At 37.4% G+C, this 19,404-nt stretch overlaps 3 protein-coding genes across 3 annotated transcripts; 1 reads left to right on the top strand and 2 right to left on the bottom strand.

Annotated features, from left to right (window-relative positions):
* Positions 1-152: 152 nt before the first annotated feature.
* LOC137722776 (uncharacterized) lies at positions 153-6,335 on the bottom strand. The gene is made up of 5 exons (XM_068461863.1): positions 6,050-6,335; positions 5,476-5,667; positions 4,873-5,109; positions 1,541-3,475; positions 153-1,226 (listed from the first exon to the last, which is right to left on the bottom strand). Exons 1-5 carry the CDS (start codon positions 6,084-6,086, stop codon positions 547-549), a joined length of 3,081 nt encoding a protein of 1,026 aa, XP_068317964.1. The 5' UTR covers positions 6,087-6,335; the 3' UTR covers positions 153-546.
* Positions 6,336-13,032: 6,697 nt separating this feature from the next.
* On the top strand, positions 13,033-18,062 carry LOC137722841 (protein TIC 22-like, chloroplastic). Its single transcript, XM_068461943.1, has 7 exons — positions 13,033-13,713; positions 13,801-13,875; positions 14,582-14,641; positions 17,262-17,321; positions 17,407-17,487; positions 17,562-17,597; positions 17,769-18,062. Exons 1-7 carry the CDS (start codon positions 13,147-13,149, stop codon positions 17,847-17,849), a joined length of 960 nt encoding a protein of 319 aa, XP_068318044.1. The 5' UTR covers positions 13,033-13,146; the 3' UTR covers positions 17,850-18,062.
* Positions 18,063-18,720: 658 nt separating this feature from the next.
* LOC137723188 (transcription factor GTE8-like) lies at positions 18,721-19,404 on the bottom strand. The gene has a single exon (XM_068462359.1). It carries the CDS (start codon positions 19,402-19,404, stop codon positions 18,721-18,723), a length of 684 nt encoding a protein of 227 aa, XP_068318460.1.

Raw genomic sequence — 19,404 nt, 5'->3', positions numbered from 1 at the left:
CAACTGAACCAATTTGGAACTTCACTGCCTAGAAGTATAACACTCATAGCGCTTCACATAATATAGATGAGCAACGAAAATTTGCAAGGACACGTTTAATACATTGGTATTGCACATTGGATATAAATACACAGCCGTGAGGGGCTTGCAGCTTGGTTGGTTAAGAGAATTTAGCCATTCGATTAGAACTTTGAATGATGTAGTGGAGTTTTGCCGAAAATTTATGTAGAACACACAGAGAGACGTTACTGAAATTACCGTCATTTTCAATGGGAGAGTGCAAGATATCTAATGCTGAATTCAATACCTAGATATTTCTAGTCCGTTGTGTGGTTTAGCTCTAAAATTTCGTCCCATATCAAACATCGACTAACTTTGAACCGTCGCGTAAAATACAGTACCAAAGCCTACTAAAAATCCCAGACTCAAATAACCATACTGACAATATGCACCTAAGTCGGTAGAAGTAAACACTTAGAGCTAACACACAGACAATATGTGCATCAATAATTGAAAACTTCACTTCCAAATTTCTGAACTGAGACGCTACGGATGCTGATGCGCAGATGAGCAGCATAAAAATTGTGCCCAGTACGGTCTCCCCTTGGCTTTCTGCTTTTCACTCTTGATCTCTGTAGGGTACCTTGCCGGAGAGTTCCATTCTTTTGCATTGTCTTTCCTATATGCCTGACCTGTCGGTGATTCGGGAGCCAGAATTGAGTTCACTGTCGTCGTTGGACGACCATTGTCCTTCCCCGTCACTGCTTTATCATCTTTCTGAAGCGCAGGGGCTTGACTTTCTTTTTGGTTCGGTGACTTGGCTTTGTTCTCTAGGTGGGCCTCACCCAAAAGGTTTTTCAAAGGAGTGTGTTGCTTCCCAGTGCTCCAGTTTGTAACCTTGGCGATGATCTCTTCATTCTTCCTTCTCCCTGGTGATTCGTTCACAACATGAGTAATAGAAGGAAACCACCCAGCCTGCAAAGGTGCAGGTTTTGGCTGTTCCGGGTTCTGTGCTGTCTTGATTTCAGCACCAGTAGCCTTTTGATTATCAACGCCTCCAGGTTCAACCAATGTCATGAAAGACGGTGCCTCAAACGTATCAGATTTGTCAGAGTGTTGCCTCTCAGATGCAAGTTTCGCCTTCTTTTCCAATGAAGCTTGGGGATCTGTAAGTGGTACAGCTTCAGCATCAAGAACAGCTTGTGCCTCCGACTGGATAGAATAAACTGTACCATGCATCAACAGCAAATAGACCGAAGTTAGGAAATTTTAACACTTCCTTTTGAGCAAAAGCATTGAAAAAGGTATTTATGCATAGAGAAAAGACAGTAAAAGACAGCCTAGAAACAAAAAATATAAATATGGTATACATACTATACAACTATTCTAAAAAATTGTAAATCTATCACAAAAAAACATTATCAAACGATATATAAACTGATCCAACGAGAAAGTGATATTAAGGAGACCCTCTAGGATGGACATATATGCTACACCTACAAAAATATAACTTTTATACGTAACTCATTAATACTTATACCTGAAACAGATCCCCAGTTGCCTTCGAGGCTGTCAGTTTGGCTATTTGAGTCAACAACATCAAGTGCAGACGAATTTGTCTGTTGCTCAACAAGTTTATCACTCTCTTCCTGCAAAGATTGAGAAGTCAACCCAGAAGAAACCCCAAGGAGCTCTCTGGAGCGGTTATCTTCAGCAACGGTGAAACTTGGAACAGAAGATTCAGTAGCTAAAGAGGACAGATTTGGAACAGAAGATTCAGTATCTAAAGAGGACAGACCTACTTCTTTCATTCCACAGTCCATTAAACTCTTCTGTGACGATTCAACATTGGGACCATGTTCTGACCCAGCAGCAGTGCTGCCCCCAACTTCTAGCTGGACCTTGTCATTGCAATCAATCTCACTTTCCATCACACTTTTCTTTGTATCTGAAACTACATTGAGGTCAGCTCTGCTAGAATTTGAACCGCTGTCCACGTTCAGTTTTGGCTTCGCCAAAAGATTCTCCTCAATAGATCCTCCCCTACTTTTATTTCCAGATATAGCGCTCTTTTTAGTTTCACCCTTATCGTGATCACCAGAGTCATCGCCATTATGTATATCTGTTGGATTAACTTGAAGTTCGGAGAGACAACTGGTATTTTCCAAACTAGTAATGGGGTTCTCAGCAACAATCTTCTCCATAGATACTTCAATGTACTCATCCCCAGTTATAGCATACTTTTCAGTCTCATGATCACCATCGTCGATAAAATTTCCTTCTACGGGTCCTTTGCTGCTATGATCCGCACTCAAATCACATCTTTCATCTTTCTCATTATCATCCAGACCAACAGAGTGTGTTGTTTGATTTATACCAGTACTGCTCAAGGATTTTGCATCAGATGCAACATTTGTATCACTTTCTGGAAAGTTCACCTGTAACGACTTGTAATTATCATAAGTCACCTGTCCTTCAGGAAAGCCAACCAAGTTTTTAGCTACCTGAGGCATCACAATGTCAGCAGGGGTTGATTTTTCATCTGAACCTTGGTTTTCAGTAGTCTTGATCTCATTCTGAGACACACTGGCTTCTTCAGAAGGCACTTCTTTAACCATTGGCTTGCTGCTGCCTCCATCCAGTTCATGGCTAGCTTCTAAATCATGCATTTCTGAAGAGGCCACAGTGCCTCCACTTAAATTACTTGACTGGAAGATTTGAGAATTGTCATTTGAAACAGGATTTTTAACACCGTTTTCCTCGTCATTAAATTGTTCCCAAGAGTCCAGAAAAGTGGGCTGGTCTAGTTTCTCTTCTTTGTAGGTTTTGAAACCTTCAAGCATTGCCGCAGCATTGTCTACCACTGGTAGGTCATCAGGCACAGAAAGCACATGTACGTTTGCACTCCCTTCACCCTTCAAGTTGCTACTCTCAGTTAATCCACCAGAACTGAAACAGTGCATCTCGTCTGTGGTATCCACCTTATTTTCTGCAGTATTAACAGAAGCTTGTGCATGTTCAACAGATTCAACATCAGGGGAAAGACCAACTTGGGGAATATCCAAATCAAACACATGAATATGCTCTTTCTCTGATGGAACAACTTCAATATCTCGCAGAGAGTCTGAAGTCACTTCAACTGATCTTTCTAACTTAGAGGCACCCTCAGCTGTTTCACTGGAAGCTTCATTGGGTGCGACCAAACCGTATGGTAAGTTTCTATCTTGATCACTTGCTTCGATTTCCTTCACCTGGCCCTCCTGTGAAATGGATGTTAAAGAGCTCTCAATCACACTGTCAGTAGCATGGGTCTTCTTGCTATCTTCTGATACATCTGTAATAGGGTGTACATCATCTTCAGAACCATTCCTATCATCCTGCACAGCTGACTCTGACCTCTTCATTGAATCAATGCTAGTGATTGACATAGATCCTCGGGACTCCGGTGCATAGCCCAGCTGATTAGTTGTATTCTCTGGATTTACGAAACTTGCATCAGGTTATTGAGAGATAAATCATTCTGTTACTGCAACTAATGTAATTTGACGACAAAGGTGGAGAAATGTAACGACAAAATATATTCACATAAAGAAATGTACGCGAACATATTAAAAATAATGCAGACCAATGCAAGAACACAGAAGAACATTCACCATCACTACATTACAAAAGAAGTCGATATTGGGTACAATTAATGTTGCACTGAAGAATATCATCTCTTTATCATGAATTTTAAAAGGACTTGTGAACTTCAAAGGCATGAAAACTCGTTTACCCATGATAACAAATATAGCACAACACGATTTTGAAATTTTTATGTGAAGAACTCCCATCCAACCAAGTGTACAGAAATGTAATATCAGAACTCAAGGAAAAAACAAATTCAATGAAACACGGATAGATTTTAGTTCTCAAGCGCAAATCGGTTTCACTTTATACGCTGTTTGAGTACTCTTGAAGTTTGGCAGAAGTTTTAGTTGTAAGTAGATTAAAATCTAACATGACACACCTTATACTCAATCTACAGTTTACTGCAGCTTAAAAGAATTTAATCCAGAACATAAACTCAGTATCACACTAAAATAACATTTTGGTTTGTGTTTTCCATACTTAAAAATTGGACCAACATTTCCATATTCTTCTTTTCTTCGTATCAGAAAATATTTCCATATTATCCATACATCTTCTCAAAAAGGACAAACATGTTAACTTATATAATCAAATTAGTTGTCACCAATCAAATAAAAAGGGCAACCCCAAGCCAACAAGGCTCCCCGCTTTGCGAGGGTCAGGGGTGGCGGTATGGGTGTGTGGAACGTCAAAGTGACTTAACTAAGAAAGAAAGAAACCCAACCTAAAACAAGCGGAGCAGGCATGTCTCCGTGGCATGAGCATACAATACGATCCATAATCTACTCATACTATTCAACAGAATTCACAAGAATTATCCACTCATATTCCAACCTAGACGTGTCATCACTGTTGAACAACCTATATCCTACATTGATGAAGGATACAAAATACAACCAAGTGACAAAGCAAAGCAAATGTACGCACTGCAGGTGTGCACACTCAAATACCCTACAGAACCCATCCCTCCCCTTTACAACGATTTATTTTCCTGATTAGGAAATTATCATGTCATACTTCAATGTAATGGATTAAACAGATAATTGTTCTATTTATTCTAATTCATTTAATTTGTTTTCGAGTGCCCTCTTAATAAAGAAAATAATGATTAAGCCGCAAAAAATCAAGTTTTCAGACCATAAACAGATACATTAACTAATCAAACAGTTACATATAAATAATTAATCAGATGTCACCAAAACAGTTAATATGATTAATTGGACTGGTTTATTGAAACTTTACCGTTGATTTCCCCATCATTAGGGGATTGGATGGCATTCAAATCATTCTTGGCAACCCTTTCCACACTAGTTGCTGATTTCAAAACATCTTCTAACCCTTCTCCGGTTCCTGCACCAGATCCACTATCCAAAAATTCTGCAACTGCATCTGAGAACACCGCATCTTCTGATCTGACAGATTCTCCCCCAATGAGACCACTGCCCTTTTCGTTGTTACTTCTTTCCAAGACTTTCGAACCTTACACAGAAAATTTGGTACCAGAAATACCATGATTTAAGATCTATCAAAGGAATTAAAGAATAATATATCTAACTTCCCATCGGCTTATCAACAAAAACTGAAGAAAATCAAAACCCCTCTTACTGTTTTGAGATGCAATCAAATCATAGTTTATCATTTGTTTTACACACTTAGCTGCCGGTTTCTAACAATATTTTACTTATTTATCCAGGTGATCTCTCTATCAGCTTGATACCATAGTCCTAAATACCTGCCTCAACGCATAAACAAATCCCAAATTCCAAAATTTTAGAATCTTTCCAAATATTTTTACAGCCACCAAACAGGGTAGATTATGTAGAGCGGAAAACTTAATTAGCTCACTTGGGGTTTTGCGGTCGTCATCGGAGTGCTCATCATCTGACTGGGTGTTCTCCTGTAACCCAACCAACTTGTAGCCATCAATGGTTCCACAAATCCTCTTATGAGCACGCCTGTGCCTGGCACTTGGGTGTGGGTTCGGAAAGGGCCACCCACATTTGCTGCAAACATGGACTCCTCCATGGCTCTCATGCCCTGCAATATCAACGCCAACACTCAGAAAACGCAAAAAGAATGGAAAAAACAAACAACAACCCAGATTATCAAATTCACAGAAATAATCAAAAACACCAAAAAATCAAAAAATTAGCAAACCCTTAAACCCCAGAAGCAAACAAAACAAAGATTCATAAATTCACAGAAATAATCAAAAACACCAATAAAAATAGAAAACCCTTAAACCCCAGAAGCAAACAAAACAGAGATTCATACAGAGGGAGAGTACAAGAAAATTAAGATAAACCCAGAAAAACCCATCAAAACATTTCCAACCCAGAAAATCAAAATCCAAAAAAACCCAGAAAAATAAGAAAATCAAGATTCAGAAAGAAAAAAAAAGAAAAAGAAAGATAAGAACCTGTGCTGTGACTTCTCACTAGATCTTGAGCATCCATGTCTAAAAGGAAGAGTTGGGATGACAGAAGAGATGGCAGCAGCAGAGAATAACAATAAAATACAATATAAAAAGCTCGGAATGTGACCCAAAGAAGAAGCAAACGGAATCGAAAGTCTTCGAAATGTCTACAAGTCCTTCTGGTGTTCTGGGGGGCAGACTCCGGAGAGAGACCGTGAGAGTGTTGTACGGAACAGTCTATAGGGGACGGCGCTTTTGATAATGGCTCGACCACTGTACCTCCCCATGTGACTGTGCTTTAACTTATATACGAAGAATTCAATCATTGGATGAACCTTTTGTGATTGTCTACATTGAGGTGCTTGGTAATTTTATGAGGTTACCGGTGGCCCACTAAAATCGTACGGTTGTTTTTTCATGACCTAATGCCATCTTTGATATCGAGCAGGGTTGGGTTCGGTCCGGTAATCAATTTAAAAATGATAGTGATTATTGAACTAACCGTTTTAGTACGTCGAAATTGGTTACCATCACCGTGTCGACAAAAAGTATATCATTTCTAATCGTGACTACATGCTATAACGTAGATGAATTAAAAATTTGTACCCATGACCATTTGCTCTAGTGGTAGATTTCATGCGTGCGCTATTTATTTCGAAAACGGGTCAGCTGCTTGCATTTTAGGTTTCCCTTGCAATGAAATTCGCCACCATGTAAACGATGTTGGTTTCATGTAATCTGTTTGAAAAATATCATATCGTAGTAGACACATTAAAAAGATCGAGTCACGAATGCGCTTTCATTATTTTACTAAAATTATGCATGTTAAGTAAAAAATTATTACTTTGGCACTAGATCGTTGTATTTTAGTATAAATAAATAAGTAATTCTAGATCTTGATAGATTTTAAATCATAACATTCATAAATAAAGTCTTGATATTTATTTTCTTGATAAACAGTGATAACATAAAATGAATTCATCTAACTATATGAAGATGGGAGATTTTGAACCTGGAATGTATATATATTTAAAAAATGGTTATCATCGGTGATAATATTAAAATTTTGAATTGGACCAAAATCGATACTCCAATATTGAATTTTCTACTAAATCAATGGTTGTTTTTCTCCTTGATCTAAGGGCAATAGGGTCCCGAAAAGTCTTATAAATTGATGCAGGCCCATATAGAATTCATGGGGTTGATTGTAGAGGACTAAAACTTGGATGTCACATGTCTGGATGCATTGACAACCGTGGCCACCCCACGAGTATGTCACGTGACCGTCAGATAACAAAAACAAACGACCAATAAAATAAAAAGCTCAGATAGACTTTGACCCGGAAAATTTCACCACACGTCGTCACGACTTAGCTATCTACTCTTTCTTATAGTCAAGAAGCGACATAGACAGCCTCGCAATAAACGAATTGGGACCCTATCCGATTTATGAGTCTATGCCGACGGATAAGGAAATTTCGATCACTTTACATAAATTTTGCAGTCTTTATTAGATTATTTTACTGATCCGTCTTACATAAAACTATGTTTTTAAACGGTTCGGATCTCTATCTCTCTATGTTAAGTGATCTGGTCTGTCGATTCTAGACAGAGGTTTAGAGAAGATCTCAATTCACAACAACGACACCATTATATCTATTAAATATTTTAACGCAGTGATATATTTATAGGGCCGTGTTATCACACACTTCTTTCTATCTTTCTCGCATTCATTACAATTTTTATTCATCAAACGAAAAAATTAAAGAGGATTAAATGACAGAAATTACAAGTATGAGTGTAAGGTAAAACAAAATATGTGAACAACATTATTCTATTTATATTAACTAATGAAAGAATAAATTAATATCGAACTCGTCATCTAAAATATTCGTTTTTAAAATGTATCGTTTACGAATGACAAAACTATAAAATTAAGTTGCCTAACCCACTCTTCAATATTTGCAATTTTCTTGTATTGCGTCTTCATCATTATAATTATGATCATTAACCATAACTAACCACTCCATCATCATCAAAGCCATCATAAGATAAGGAAAAACGAAAAAGAAACCCTTGTCAACTACTCCATCGACTCAATACGATAAAGATTGCATACACGATATGTCCACCTAATCAAAATAATATTTTTGTTTCTTCCTTAGAAAGGTGGAATTTGAAATTAATAATTTTTTTCCCTTCTTTAGCACGTTTAAGGTTTTTATTCTATTTTTTATTTGTTATTTATTATTATACTATAGTAGAATTTGCCTTTATCAATAAGTGAGAGTTTTTAGATTCATCTTTTATGAATAAGTAGTTCGATTCAAAACTATTATGGATGAAGAATTGCATGGTTTAGTCCAATCCTTCACCATTTACTGTAACTATATCGTTGTATTAAAAAAATATTTAACAAATAAAAAAACAGTTAACTATGAGTTTATTTGAAAAAAAAAAACACTTCAAGAGCTTAATCGGAGAAAAACGCATTATATATCCACTTATCATGCTCTAATTAGATTATTAGTTGTGAAATTCCTTTGGTGCTACAGTGTAAATTGGATTTTCGCTAAAGCATTGAAATTGAAGTGTTTTTCTCAAAATTGTGACCTGATCAAAGACTTATAAATGAAAACGCTTTTTTAATGGTGACAACTTTCTTTTTATATTTATGGAAAAAATTGTTAAATGTCATATGAACTTATACATATTTTTCAATTTGGCATATGAACTAAAATTTTATGCGACTTTTCGTATCAACTTTTTGAAATCATTAATTTGTCTTGACACACGCTAACCCTGAATGTCCACCTGGACTCCGAATACGTCCGTTAATCATATAATCTCACATAAATAAATATATCACATCTAGTGCTCATTGACACATTCTGACACACAAGTTCATGTAGAGGTATTTTGACATGAATATGACTGGGTGTAATAATAATTTACGCCCTAGTATTACAATCACATGAAGACTAGAACTACGCTCATCACATAGAGTCCTAATTGCCTATAGTCATCTAGTATAGGACTAGCACCTACAATGGATCCAAAGTGAGCGTACGGTGCGATGTGAACATACACATGAAAGACTGGCCTTGGCCCTGGCCCCGGGTTAGTACTAACACCAGTGTAGTGAGCAGATAACGTAAATACGAACATGCCACAGTGATTTGATAATTCTAGTCAACATAATATTATTCATAACCGTAAATCTAATTAAGGCATCCCATAGGATTTATAATGATTATTCGCATTGTTACGTCATTTCCTATAAATGTTAATTTAATTATGGCATCACATAGCAATTTCGTTATTAGATGTATATATGAAAACTAAACATACACACACACACACACTATATATATAAAAGAAAAGACTCACTCACAGATACTTGCGAGGTCGTAGCCTTTTGAACTAAGAAAGCCAAAGTCTCTGATAGTAATCGCACCTAAGCATAATATTGGGACATGTTAGTAAACTTAACTAAAATGATTAAATTTGGAGAAACTGACGATGGATTCAGAATTAGCGTGTCGAAATACACTAAGATAGGTCCCAGGCAATTTTTTTTAAAAGTCAACACAAGGAATATTCCAGTCCATTTAAAAAATGGACCAGATCGAGTTAATGGGCAAGGTTTGGGAACAGGGTATTTCGACCGGGAAACTACCACGGCTCCAACTAGCTCCAAAAACTCAACTAAAACTCACATTTTAAATACCATAATGAAGCTAGGAGAGTAAGTATTCGAGTCATACCAATATTGGGTCAAGTAGTGACCAGAAACGGCTAGGAAATGGCTTACAGCCTGCGGGTCCTTCGTTGGAAAATTGGGGAGATTTCTGCGTCCAAACAACACCAAACTATCTCAAAAACAACCCAAATGTACTCCTATGCATGATCTACAAATTATTAGGAAGGTTTTAGGCCTTACCTTCGCCGAAGACGGCGAGAACTCGTTGGATTCAATATTGCACAGTGATGGTACCGTGTAGTGAGGGATAGAGGGAAAATGAGGGGTTTCTCCTCGTTTTGTGTTCGTAGGACTCGCAGAGAAAGAATTGGTGGTGGTGGTGTTGCCGAAGGTATGGTGATCGATGGTGTATGTGTGTCTGTGTTAATGGGGAGTGGAAAGAGAGCTAAGAGAGGGAGAGTGTTGAGAGAGTTAGAGCCAGGCAGAGACGGAGAGAGTTCCAAAGAGCGAGTGAAAGGGACACGCGACAGAGAGAGTGGAGACTTTGTGATGTGTGGACCCTACGGGCCAAAAAATAAATTAATAAAATATTTAAAATATCTCATCAGAAAATATAAAAATAATAATAGTATAATAATTATGAAAAATATATAAAATATAAAATAGTAATTTTTACAAAAGTGTTTTTCAGATTTGTAGTTTCGTAAAACCTCCATCGTAACTCCGATTTTGATTTCGCTTGCGTCTACGCGTTCGTATCGTCGAGTGCTTTGAGAATACGGTAAAATAGCAACTTGTATGCGTCACGAAATGACGGTCAACGAAAGTCAACAATCTCGCCTCAAATGGTATTTTTGTAATTTCACAATTTTAAAATTAATAAAATCGTAAAATTAGGGACGGGTCGTCACTTGTCAACTCACCCTAACTATGTTATGTGGGTCATCACTTGTCAACTCACCCTAACTATGTTATGTCATCTCACCCTAACTTAGAAGAACTTGGATTGCGATAATGAATGTTGTGAACGGGTTTGTAGTAGGATAAACTTTAGTTCCTTAACGCAGTGTAATGAGTATGATGATAATGTGTTGTGGCCTATTTTACTAAATGGAGAGAGAGAGAGAGAGAGAGTGCAGTAGAGAAAGATGGAGAAGGACTTGACGAATTTAGTGTGTTACACCTCATGCTTTGTGCCTTTATTTATAGTAAACATGACATAATTTCTTGCCTTGCAAACATTTAACTTGGAAGAATTGTATTTCTTTAATCATGAAAACACTAGGTACAACACATTTATATAATACAACAAATACATGTATCTTGCTAGAAGTTCTACAAATATAAAATTAATATATTTCATTTATAAGACTTGGTTGAATTAGTTGTGCAATCAAAGTTCATTGTCTTGACCCTTGCTATGTTCGATCCAAGTTCATTGTATTTGACCTTACTATCTTTAACACTAGACCTCAACTTGAGTGTATATTTATGACACCCTACTTGATGAGAAGATGATCAAATTGTGAAGTACTCGAAGTGTTTAGTGAACAAGTCTGCTATTTATTGAAGTGTTTTCACATGCGCGATGTGAACCACTCCTTGCAGCTTTTCTCTAACTAGATGACAATCTATTTCGATATGCTTTGTTCGCTCATGGAAAACAGGACTGGATGCAATGTAAAGGGCTGCTTCGTTATCAAAGTACAATATGGTTGCTTTGGGATGCTTAACTAGCAAGTCATCGAGGACGCATTTCAGCCAAGTCAATTATCAACATGTGAAATCCATAAGCTTTCAACCGTAACAAACTTATAGAGAAAAGTAAGAACATATAGTAACACTAACAACTGCTTTGATCAACCAGGTTTACACTCACTTTTGAACGCTCAAAACTGAACCAAATGGTATAAAGTTAAATGGGTTTTGAAGCTCGTTTTGTGTAGTTTAAAACCATATATGATTTGTAGAAAACTGAGCTCTAAATTGGAACTCATGCCAGATATAAAATGGAGTCCCAAAACTGGAAATGCAGAACTTGCGGCTGTTTGGCAGCTCTGCAACTCAACTTTGGACATGGTTTTGATCAATCAAAACTCAACGGAATTAAGGGAAATCAGATGAGTTTAATCATGGACATGTCTAGTTCCAAAATACATAATGTTGGATAAAAAAGAAATCATAAGGACCAGGAAATCGAGAGGTAAATTAAGCTACTTGATCCATAACTTTTCTCTGCAGAAAAATGAGTTTTCTGCAATTTAGAACCCATATTCATAAGATTGGGTGTTTTATTAGAATCGATAATCGGTAGACCGACCCTGAGAAGGCCCCCCCATCCCGTACCCGTAGCGATAAGAAGAGAGGAAATCAGAGGCTTCCAAGCAGAATTGGAAGCAGTTGACGTGGGATTTGTGCAATTGGTAAAGGACGAGGATTCTCTTTGTGGGGATCCGAGAATCAATCAATCGTGTTCATTCATCGTACATCATGCGGTTAGTTTTCATTAAATACTATTTATATTTAATTTAAAATTTAAAATAATTTCTAACTGTACTATGAATGGACACAATTAATTGATCATTCGGATTCCTACAAAAATGATCTCAGAGGATCCTATTCAATTGGTAAAGTTAGCTAATTGGGTCCAAATGAATGTAATGGAATGAGCCCAAATGAATGTAACGGAATGAGGATCTCAGAAATCCTCTAATTATGTCAATTCATCGTATATCGTGCGGTCAGAAATCATTTTAAATTTTATATTTAAAATTGAACACAAATAGTATATGAAGAAAACGGTAGCACGATTTACAACGAACGAACACGATTAAAGGATTTTCTAAATCCTCATTCAATGTAATGGAATTAGTTACCAAATTCACGCTTCCAGACAAAAATTGGCATAAATACAAAATACGAAAAATTACATAGTAAAATCTGATAACGAAATTTCATAAAATATATCGTTATATAGTACAAAAAATACATATATCCATGAAAGAATTCTATAAATAAAAAAATTAATATCTTTCGTTCATTGGACTTGGTTGAATTAGTTGTACAATATGAGTTTATTGTCTATGAATCTTGCTATGTTCAATTCAAATTTGTTGTATTTGACCTTATTTTCATTAACAAATAATTTATTAATGATTTATACGATCATACATGTGATATAACTAATATCACAACTTTATCGTGGTTATATATTAATAAAAAATTTCCTGAAAAAAATATAATTGGTAAAAGAAAAACAAACTGAACAAAAAAATGTAAAAAGGTTGATTCCAAAACCCCTTGTTGGATAAACCCTCGTCTCTTCCCTTTCACTTCTCACTCGCTCTTCAAACTCTCATCGATTTTCTTCTCTTCTGTGAATCGATTTCTCGAGAAAATGAACTTGGGAAACTCCAATAACCCGAAAATTTCCTCACCACCGACACACAATCCGCCCCAACTCAGCCTCCAACAGGCCTTCATCAACCTCCAAAACCATTGCTCCGGCTTCCTCCACCACCTCTCCCACCTTCCCCTCTTCAACCCTAACCCTTCTTCCCTCCAAACCCACCTCCAATCCACCTTCTCCAACCTCCAGAATCAAGCAAAACATGCATTCGATTCCAGGTTTTCGAGCTTCAATCCGGTGCATTCTTCTGGCAAGAACCCAGTTTGGGGTCGAATTGCGGTGAGTAACAAAACCCAGATCGCCAATTCCCCTGGTGGCGGGTCTAAAGCCGCCATGTCCACCGAGGACATCGAAGAGCGGCTTGCCGGCGTGCCGGTTTATGCTCTCAGTAATGCCTCGGAGGAATTCGTGTTGGTTTCTGGTGCTTCCACTGGGAAGTCTCTGGGATTGTTTTGTTTCAAGAAAGAGGATGCGGATGCACTTCTTGAGCATATTAGGATTATGGACCCCGGAATGCGAAGCGGGTCGAAAGTGGTGGCTGTGGCTTTAAATAAGGTGGGAATGTGAATAACTTGATGAAATTGTATTCATGTTTTTGTTTAGTTAGGGATTGATGGAGATTAATGGGTGTTGGTTTTGCAGGTTTTTCAGCTCAAGGTCGATGGGGTAGCCTTCAGGTTGATTCCTGAGTATTCTCAAGTCAAGAATGCGCTTAAGGTGCGTAAGTTGCTCGCATAAGAATAGTAATTAAATACACAAGTTATTTTCCGGAGTTGAATTTTGTCAATTTCACGCGAAGTTTTGATTATTCAAACATAACTATAACACATTCATCTCGAAACAACCAGAAAATAACTGTAAGTCTGTCACCCCATGCTTTATCTATATCTATGTGCTGCGTACTAGGTTTGTAATTCACATTTGATTCGAATACAGAATAGGCCAGGATGCCTTAACGGTTTTAGTTTAAAAAACTTACTGAATATGTAAGATACAACCAAAACCTAGGGATTCTTTTCAAACTGCAGATTTAGAAACTAAATACTTTGTAAGTTCCCATAGGTCAAGTAATGAACATACACATTTTAATGGACCTCACTTTGTTGGTAAGGTGTAATTAGCATTGGTCTTGAGAAATCTGCCAAAAGATATTGGGCTCCAAATTTGGTTTCACAAAAGATATAAGCTGAATACGTGCATCGTACTCTTACAACAACAACAACCAAGCCTTATCCCACTAAGTGGGGTTGGCTGTATGAATCCTAGAACGCCATTGCACTCGGTTTTGCGCCAAGTGTTCCGTTAGCTCATGTCTTTTCTTATGCATGGTACTCTTCTACTAGAAAATGATTTCTCTCTTCCCCCGTCTCTCCATATTCAAGTCTTATATTAACAATATTTGTTTTGCATTTCCTTTATGTAGGAGAGAGAAAAGGTTGGAACTTCTGATGATGATGGCTTTCCTGGTGTGCCAGTTTTCCAGGTTCTACTTTTAGCTTTTCCCAATTTTAATTAGTCATATACTGTATAGTTGTAAGCCTGTTGTTTGCTTCAACATGGTTTCCTTTTTGTAGGTAACTCATTCCTATGTCTAAACTATTTTTTTTGGGCAAATTGTCTAAGCTAATTTGATTACACGTTCTTGACATCGGACAATATAATTGATCCATGGCCTTGGCTCAGTCCAGCCACGTGAATATAAAAAAGGGATGAAAAGCTCCCGGTATTGTTCACTTTAACGAAAAACCACATTTTTACACTAAAAAGTCAATCCTGATACTATTCACTTTACCCTTTATTTTGTCCTTATCGTTAAAACTCAAAGTTTTCAAGCCCTTTTCATTAGTTTTCCTTATAAAAAATCCAATGGTCACTGAGCATGTATAATTCTGAACAATTCCACTCATTGCCAATGTGGTTTTGAGTTGGGTGCTTCAACTTTAACAGAGGACATTTTAGTTTGCTAACCCTTCTCCCTTTTGATTTACTTCGCATATTTCATTAACATTTTCTTGTTAGCTATTCAACAACTTTCATATTATAAAATGGATAACTCCAAACCTTGTTAATGCCGCCCTTTTCAATATTCCATTATGGTGTTTTCATGTAGTGGTTGTATTTTTCTATCAAGGAAAGTCAGGGTTTTGTCTATTTTTTTCTTCTCCTTTTAATAATTTGGCATCACTTTGCCACCTTGAAGTTTAGAAGATATCACTTACTGCCTTGTGATATAACCTTCCATTCACTTTGTAAGAAGTGGAACTGAGCATGTTCTGTGTATGGGCTTCAAAATAAAAGCGTAAGAATGAATAAAAAGAACGCGGCAGTTCCAACCTAAAATCAAGTTGAGAACGAGATTGTAGTATCATAGTATCAATTCGTGTACCCAGTTGTGGAATATTGTTACGTTCCACTATCAATGTCCTTGTCGATTCTAGGGAAATATGCTACATGGTATCAACCTATTTCTGGTCAGGTGATATTCTAAAGAGGTAGAAACTGTGAAGATTAATGGTTGTTAATGAGTGAAATTGGAGAAGGTTTGGCATTAAGCTGGAAGGGTTGAGATTGAGGTGGCTTTGCAAAGAGATTAAAAAAATTGGGTTTCTAGGTTTACGATCTTTGAATGTGTTTTGAAATTTAACTGTGAAAGGAACAAAAATGTTCAGAGACCAAATAGAGATCTAGATGTGGGTGCTCCTTTTTCATTGCTGGAGACTAGGATACACTGTTATCTCTCTCCTTTTTGTTTACCCTTTGCATTCCCAAAATGTTGTGTCCCTTGGGTCTTGTCAAGTTTGCTTTTAAATTTTTGAGAAATTTGTTTCTTTTCAATTGAAAAACTAAAGTGAAGACAAAGTAGATTCATGTGGATGCATGGAAGTCTAAGAAAATTAAAGAGTAAACATCTGGCATTAGCTCTTAAGTTTCTTATGTGAACCTTACTTGGATAAGGTTTGTCACTCAATTCATATAGCATTCATATAGTTATCCACGGTGACATCTAGACTGCTGCATTAGTTTTGGTGGTAGACTACGTTGTTTCAGTGCTGACCATTTACGGTGCTAGTGCATGTCTGTCTAAGTCTTATACTCTTTGGCTTCAACTTATTTGGGAAAGCACCCAGCAGACTGATTGCAGTACTCACCATTTACTATGCTAGTGCCAAACACGTGCACATTCCTGTTTTTCTCCTTGTGAAATGAGAAATAGATCCATACAAGGGGGCGGCGTAAACTTATTCTGGCACAAACCACATGGTGCTGAACCAAAATTTTCTCTTATTAGGAACAATAATTTGTTATTTTTCTTGGCCAAGATTAATAGGTCAGTTTAACTCTTGAATAATACCATTTCCCAAGTGTGTTTCTATGAAAAAAAAAAAAATTATTTAACCATAGGTTTTGGATGCGAAAGCTTATTAACCTTTCAAACCCTGCAATTCACTGTGGTAGAGCTTCAAACCAGCAGTGGATGCATTGGGTTTGCCAAACTAATTATGGCTGCATTCTCACTATTGCATATTGAATGTATTTTTGAAAGTTTGCTAAGAAATCACATAGTATTACAATGTAATTAATTGTACAAACAATATAAGCATGCATCTATATTCAAATTAACATCGATCTTTATGAGTTATAACCAGTTCTGAGATTAATCTTGTGATAAATGATCCAAGTTTTTTCCTTTTAAAAAGTCATATGAACTTCCATTTTACTGCTTGATATGTGAAAAAATCCGTCAAACTGATGTCCTTGCCCATTCTCACCTGCTACTTCTCATGAATTATGCCATAAATTCTCCCTCCTTATGCTATATAGGTCGACTTGTTTTAAACTGATAATAACCTTTGGTTGGAAACTGATCTATTGTGGGCGGTACAATTCCGTCTTGAGAGTGGCTAGGCCAAACTTTTTGAACCCAAACTGTGATGTAATCTTATTCTTTTAGCAACTAGCATTTCCTCAAGTCATTTCTGCTCCCAGACTGGCGTACTAGAATTTTGTATGGCTTTCTGATATGTTTTGACAATTGTCTTCATCGCAAACTTCTTCCATGAATTTCCCATGCCAATTTTTAACCTGTTTAAACATTTGATTAGTCAAGGAGCTTGGTTCTGAAAAGCCAAAGCAAGAGCTATCGTCCAGTATTTTTCAGGAAGGTCGGTTAAACAATACCCTTGCTTGCATTATCTAGCTTGTTTTGGCATGCATTTGCGGTTTTACCTATTCTTAGAAATCTTTTAGGAGGATTTGGAAAATTCACTATCAAGGGCTTCTCGTGATCAGAATCAATTAAATCCTGCCTTCAGACCAGGGGATGTTCAGGTATGGGTTTCAGGACCTATTGACGGTGTAGCAGAACTTATCTTTCTGTTTACTTATTCTATTTTGTGTTGTAGGTTGCTGTTCTTGAGGAAGTCATAAAGGGGATGAAGGTAGGCATTTTTTTCCTTCTTATTACGTTATTAATTGTTGTTAATAAATCAACGACCAGGATTGAGCTACAAAATTACACAAATGTTTCGCTAATTTCTCAAAAGTTTTGAATTGTTTTCCTCCTATATTGTGGGCAATTAGAAAGCAAAAGTAACAATGAAATATTGCAGGAGGGTTCTACATCAACGTGGGATGACGTCGTCTTCATCCCTCCTGGTTTTGACATCTCGACCGATCCCAACAAGCAATAGGCATACTGCAAAGAGCTCGCATTACGTGGCACCTTTGGCAAGAACATTAGTCAAATACAAAATTACTTATGAAGAGTTTAATCTAGTAGGGTTTAGATTTTGTGCTTCTTGTTATGTACCCAACTGTAATTCACTGGGCTTACCAGCAACTTGAAATTGTTTGTTCTCCTGGCCATCCGAGCTGGTTTTATTCTGTAGCTTGTTGATATCGCATATCGGGAAGTAGAATCTTCATTCTTTTCGTCGATTCTCAGGCTTGTTCGTTCATCTGGTGTTTGAGTACTGTTGCAGGGCATAAATTCTACTTGATGAGAAAATCATATTAAGCTCGATACTGAAGCCTGAACTCGGATTGCATATAAATACTGAAACAAAAAGCGAAAAAATTTAATCACGAAAGTTTAAACTCGGATTCATAAGAACTTGCGCCATGAACAATGTTTGGCCAGTGCCATTGCGTTGCTGGTAGTATTTATGGCGTGTGTTACGTACACACCGTGAATAACTCACGGCTTGTTATTTCTGGTAGGGGCTCTGACCACTTGGGCACCTCGCAGCGTACATAATACTACATAGCATTCTTTGTGCACCATAAATAATTTCGATGATCGATCGTAGTGAGGGATCAAAAGAACTCTTGCAATTTGGAATTTTTTCTTGACAATCTGCGGATTTTATACACCGGTTCGTGATATGATGCTGGGTTACTGAGCATTTACTTTGTTTTCTCATTCGTTTTTTTTTTTTTTTTTTTTTTTTCACAATACATTTAAGAATTGCAACCGATATGAATTCCTTAGAACATCAATACTATACACGTACATGTTGAATCAGTACACTACATTGCTCCAAAACTCACCGGGCTAGTGATCTAACAAGTGCCCTTATTGGAAATTATCATCTCAAATTCTCTCATGGTTTTGAAAGGATCGTCGATGTCGACATTCTTTTCCATCTCAATGAGGGCTAGCCGAGCGGCTTCTCTGTCTCTTTGGCGATTCTTCTTTATCAATCCATTGGCCCTGGCAAGTTCGGCGGCTCTATATTTGTCAATCACGAGCGAGGGGGTTTCAGGGCGTTGTGCTTTAAGAATGGTAACTGCGAACCGAGATTTCAACATGGCCACCCGACCCGCCTCTGGTGTTGTGGTGCCATGATCATGATGGTCACAAAGAGGAAGAGGAGTTAGCACTGTCACCGGTGACTCACGGCTCAAGTAGCCACCCGATTTATCTGATGAAATGTCACAAGTCACAGGAAGAGGAGTAGGCAGCCTCTTCTGCTTCTTTTCCCCATTCGTTTCCTGGTCCATAATCTCGACTCTCTCGCGATCGTCGGCCAGTGGAGGAGCGGAGCGTTTCTTTGAATTATTCAAAGAAGCTACCTTCTGAAGTTCGGGTTTGGAGACCGGTACTTTCGTCGAACAGGAAGAAGAGGAATCGTTAGCAGCCTTCTTGGAAGCATTCAGATTACGAGTGGTTTCTGCTGCAGGTTTGTAGTGATCAGATGAGAGGATTTCGTCAAGCCACTTTCTAGTTTTACCAGAGTATTTCAT

This window comes from Pyrus communis, chromosome 17, assembly GCF_963583255.1.
Source record: "Pyrus communis chromosome 17, drPyrComm1.1, whole genome shotgun sequence".
NCBI classification, from domain to species: domain Eukaryota; kingdom Viridiplantae; phylum Streptophyta; class Magnoliopsida; order Rosales; family Rosaceae; genus Pyrus; species Pyrus communis.
Note: the sequence above shows the minus strand (reverse complement) of the source record. Positions and strands in the feature narration are given on the sequence as shown.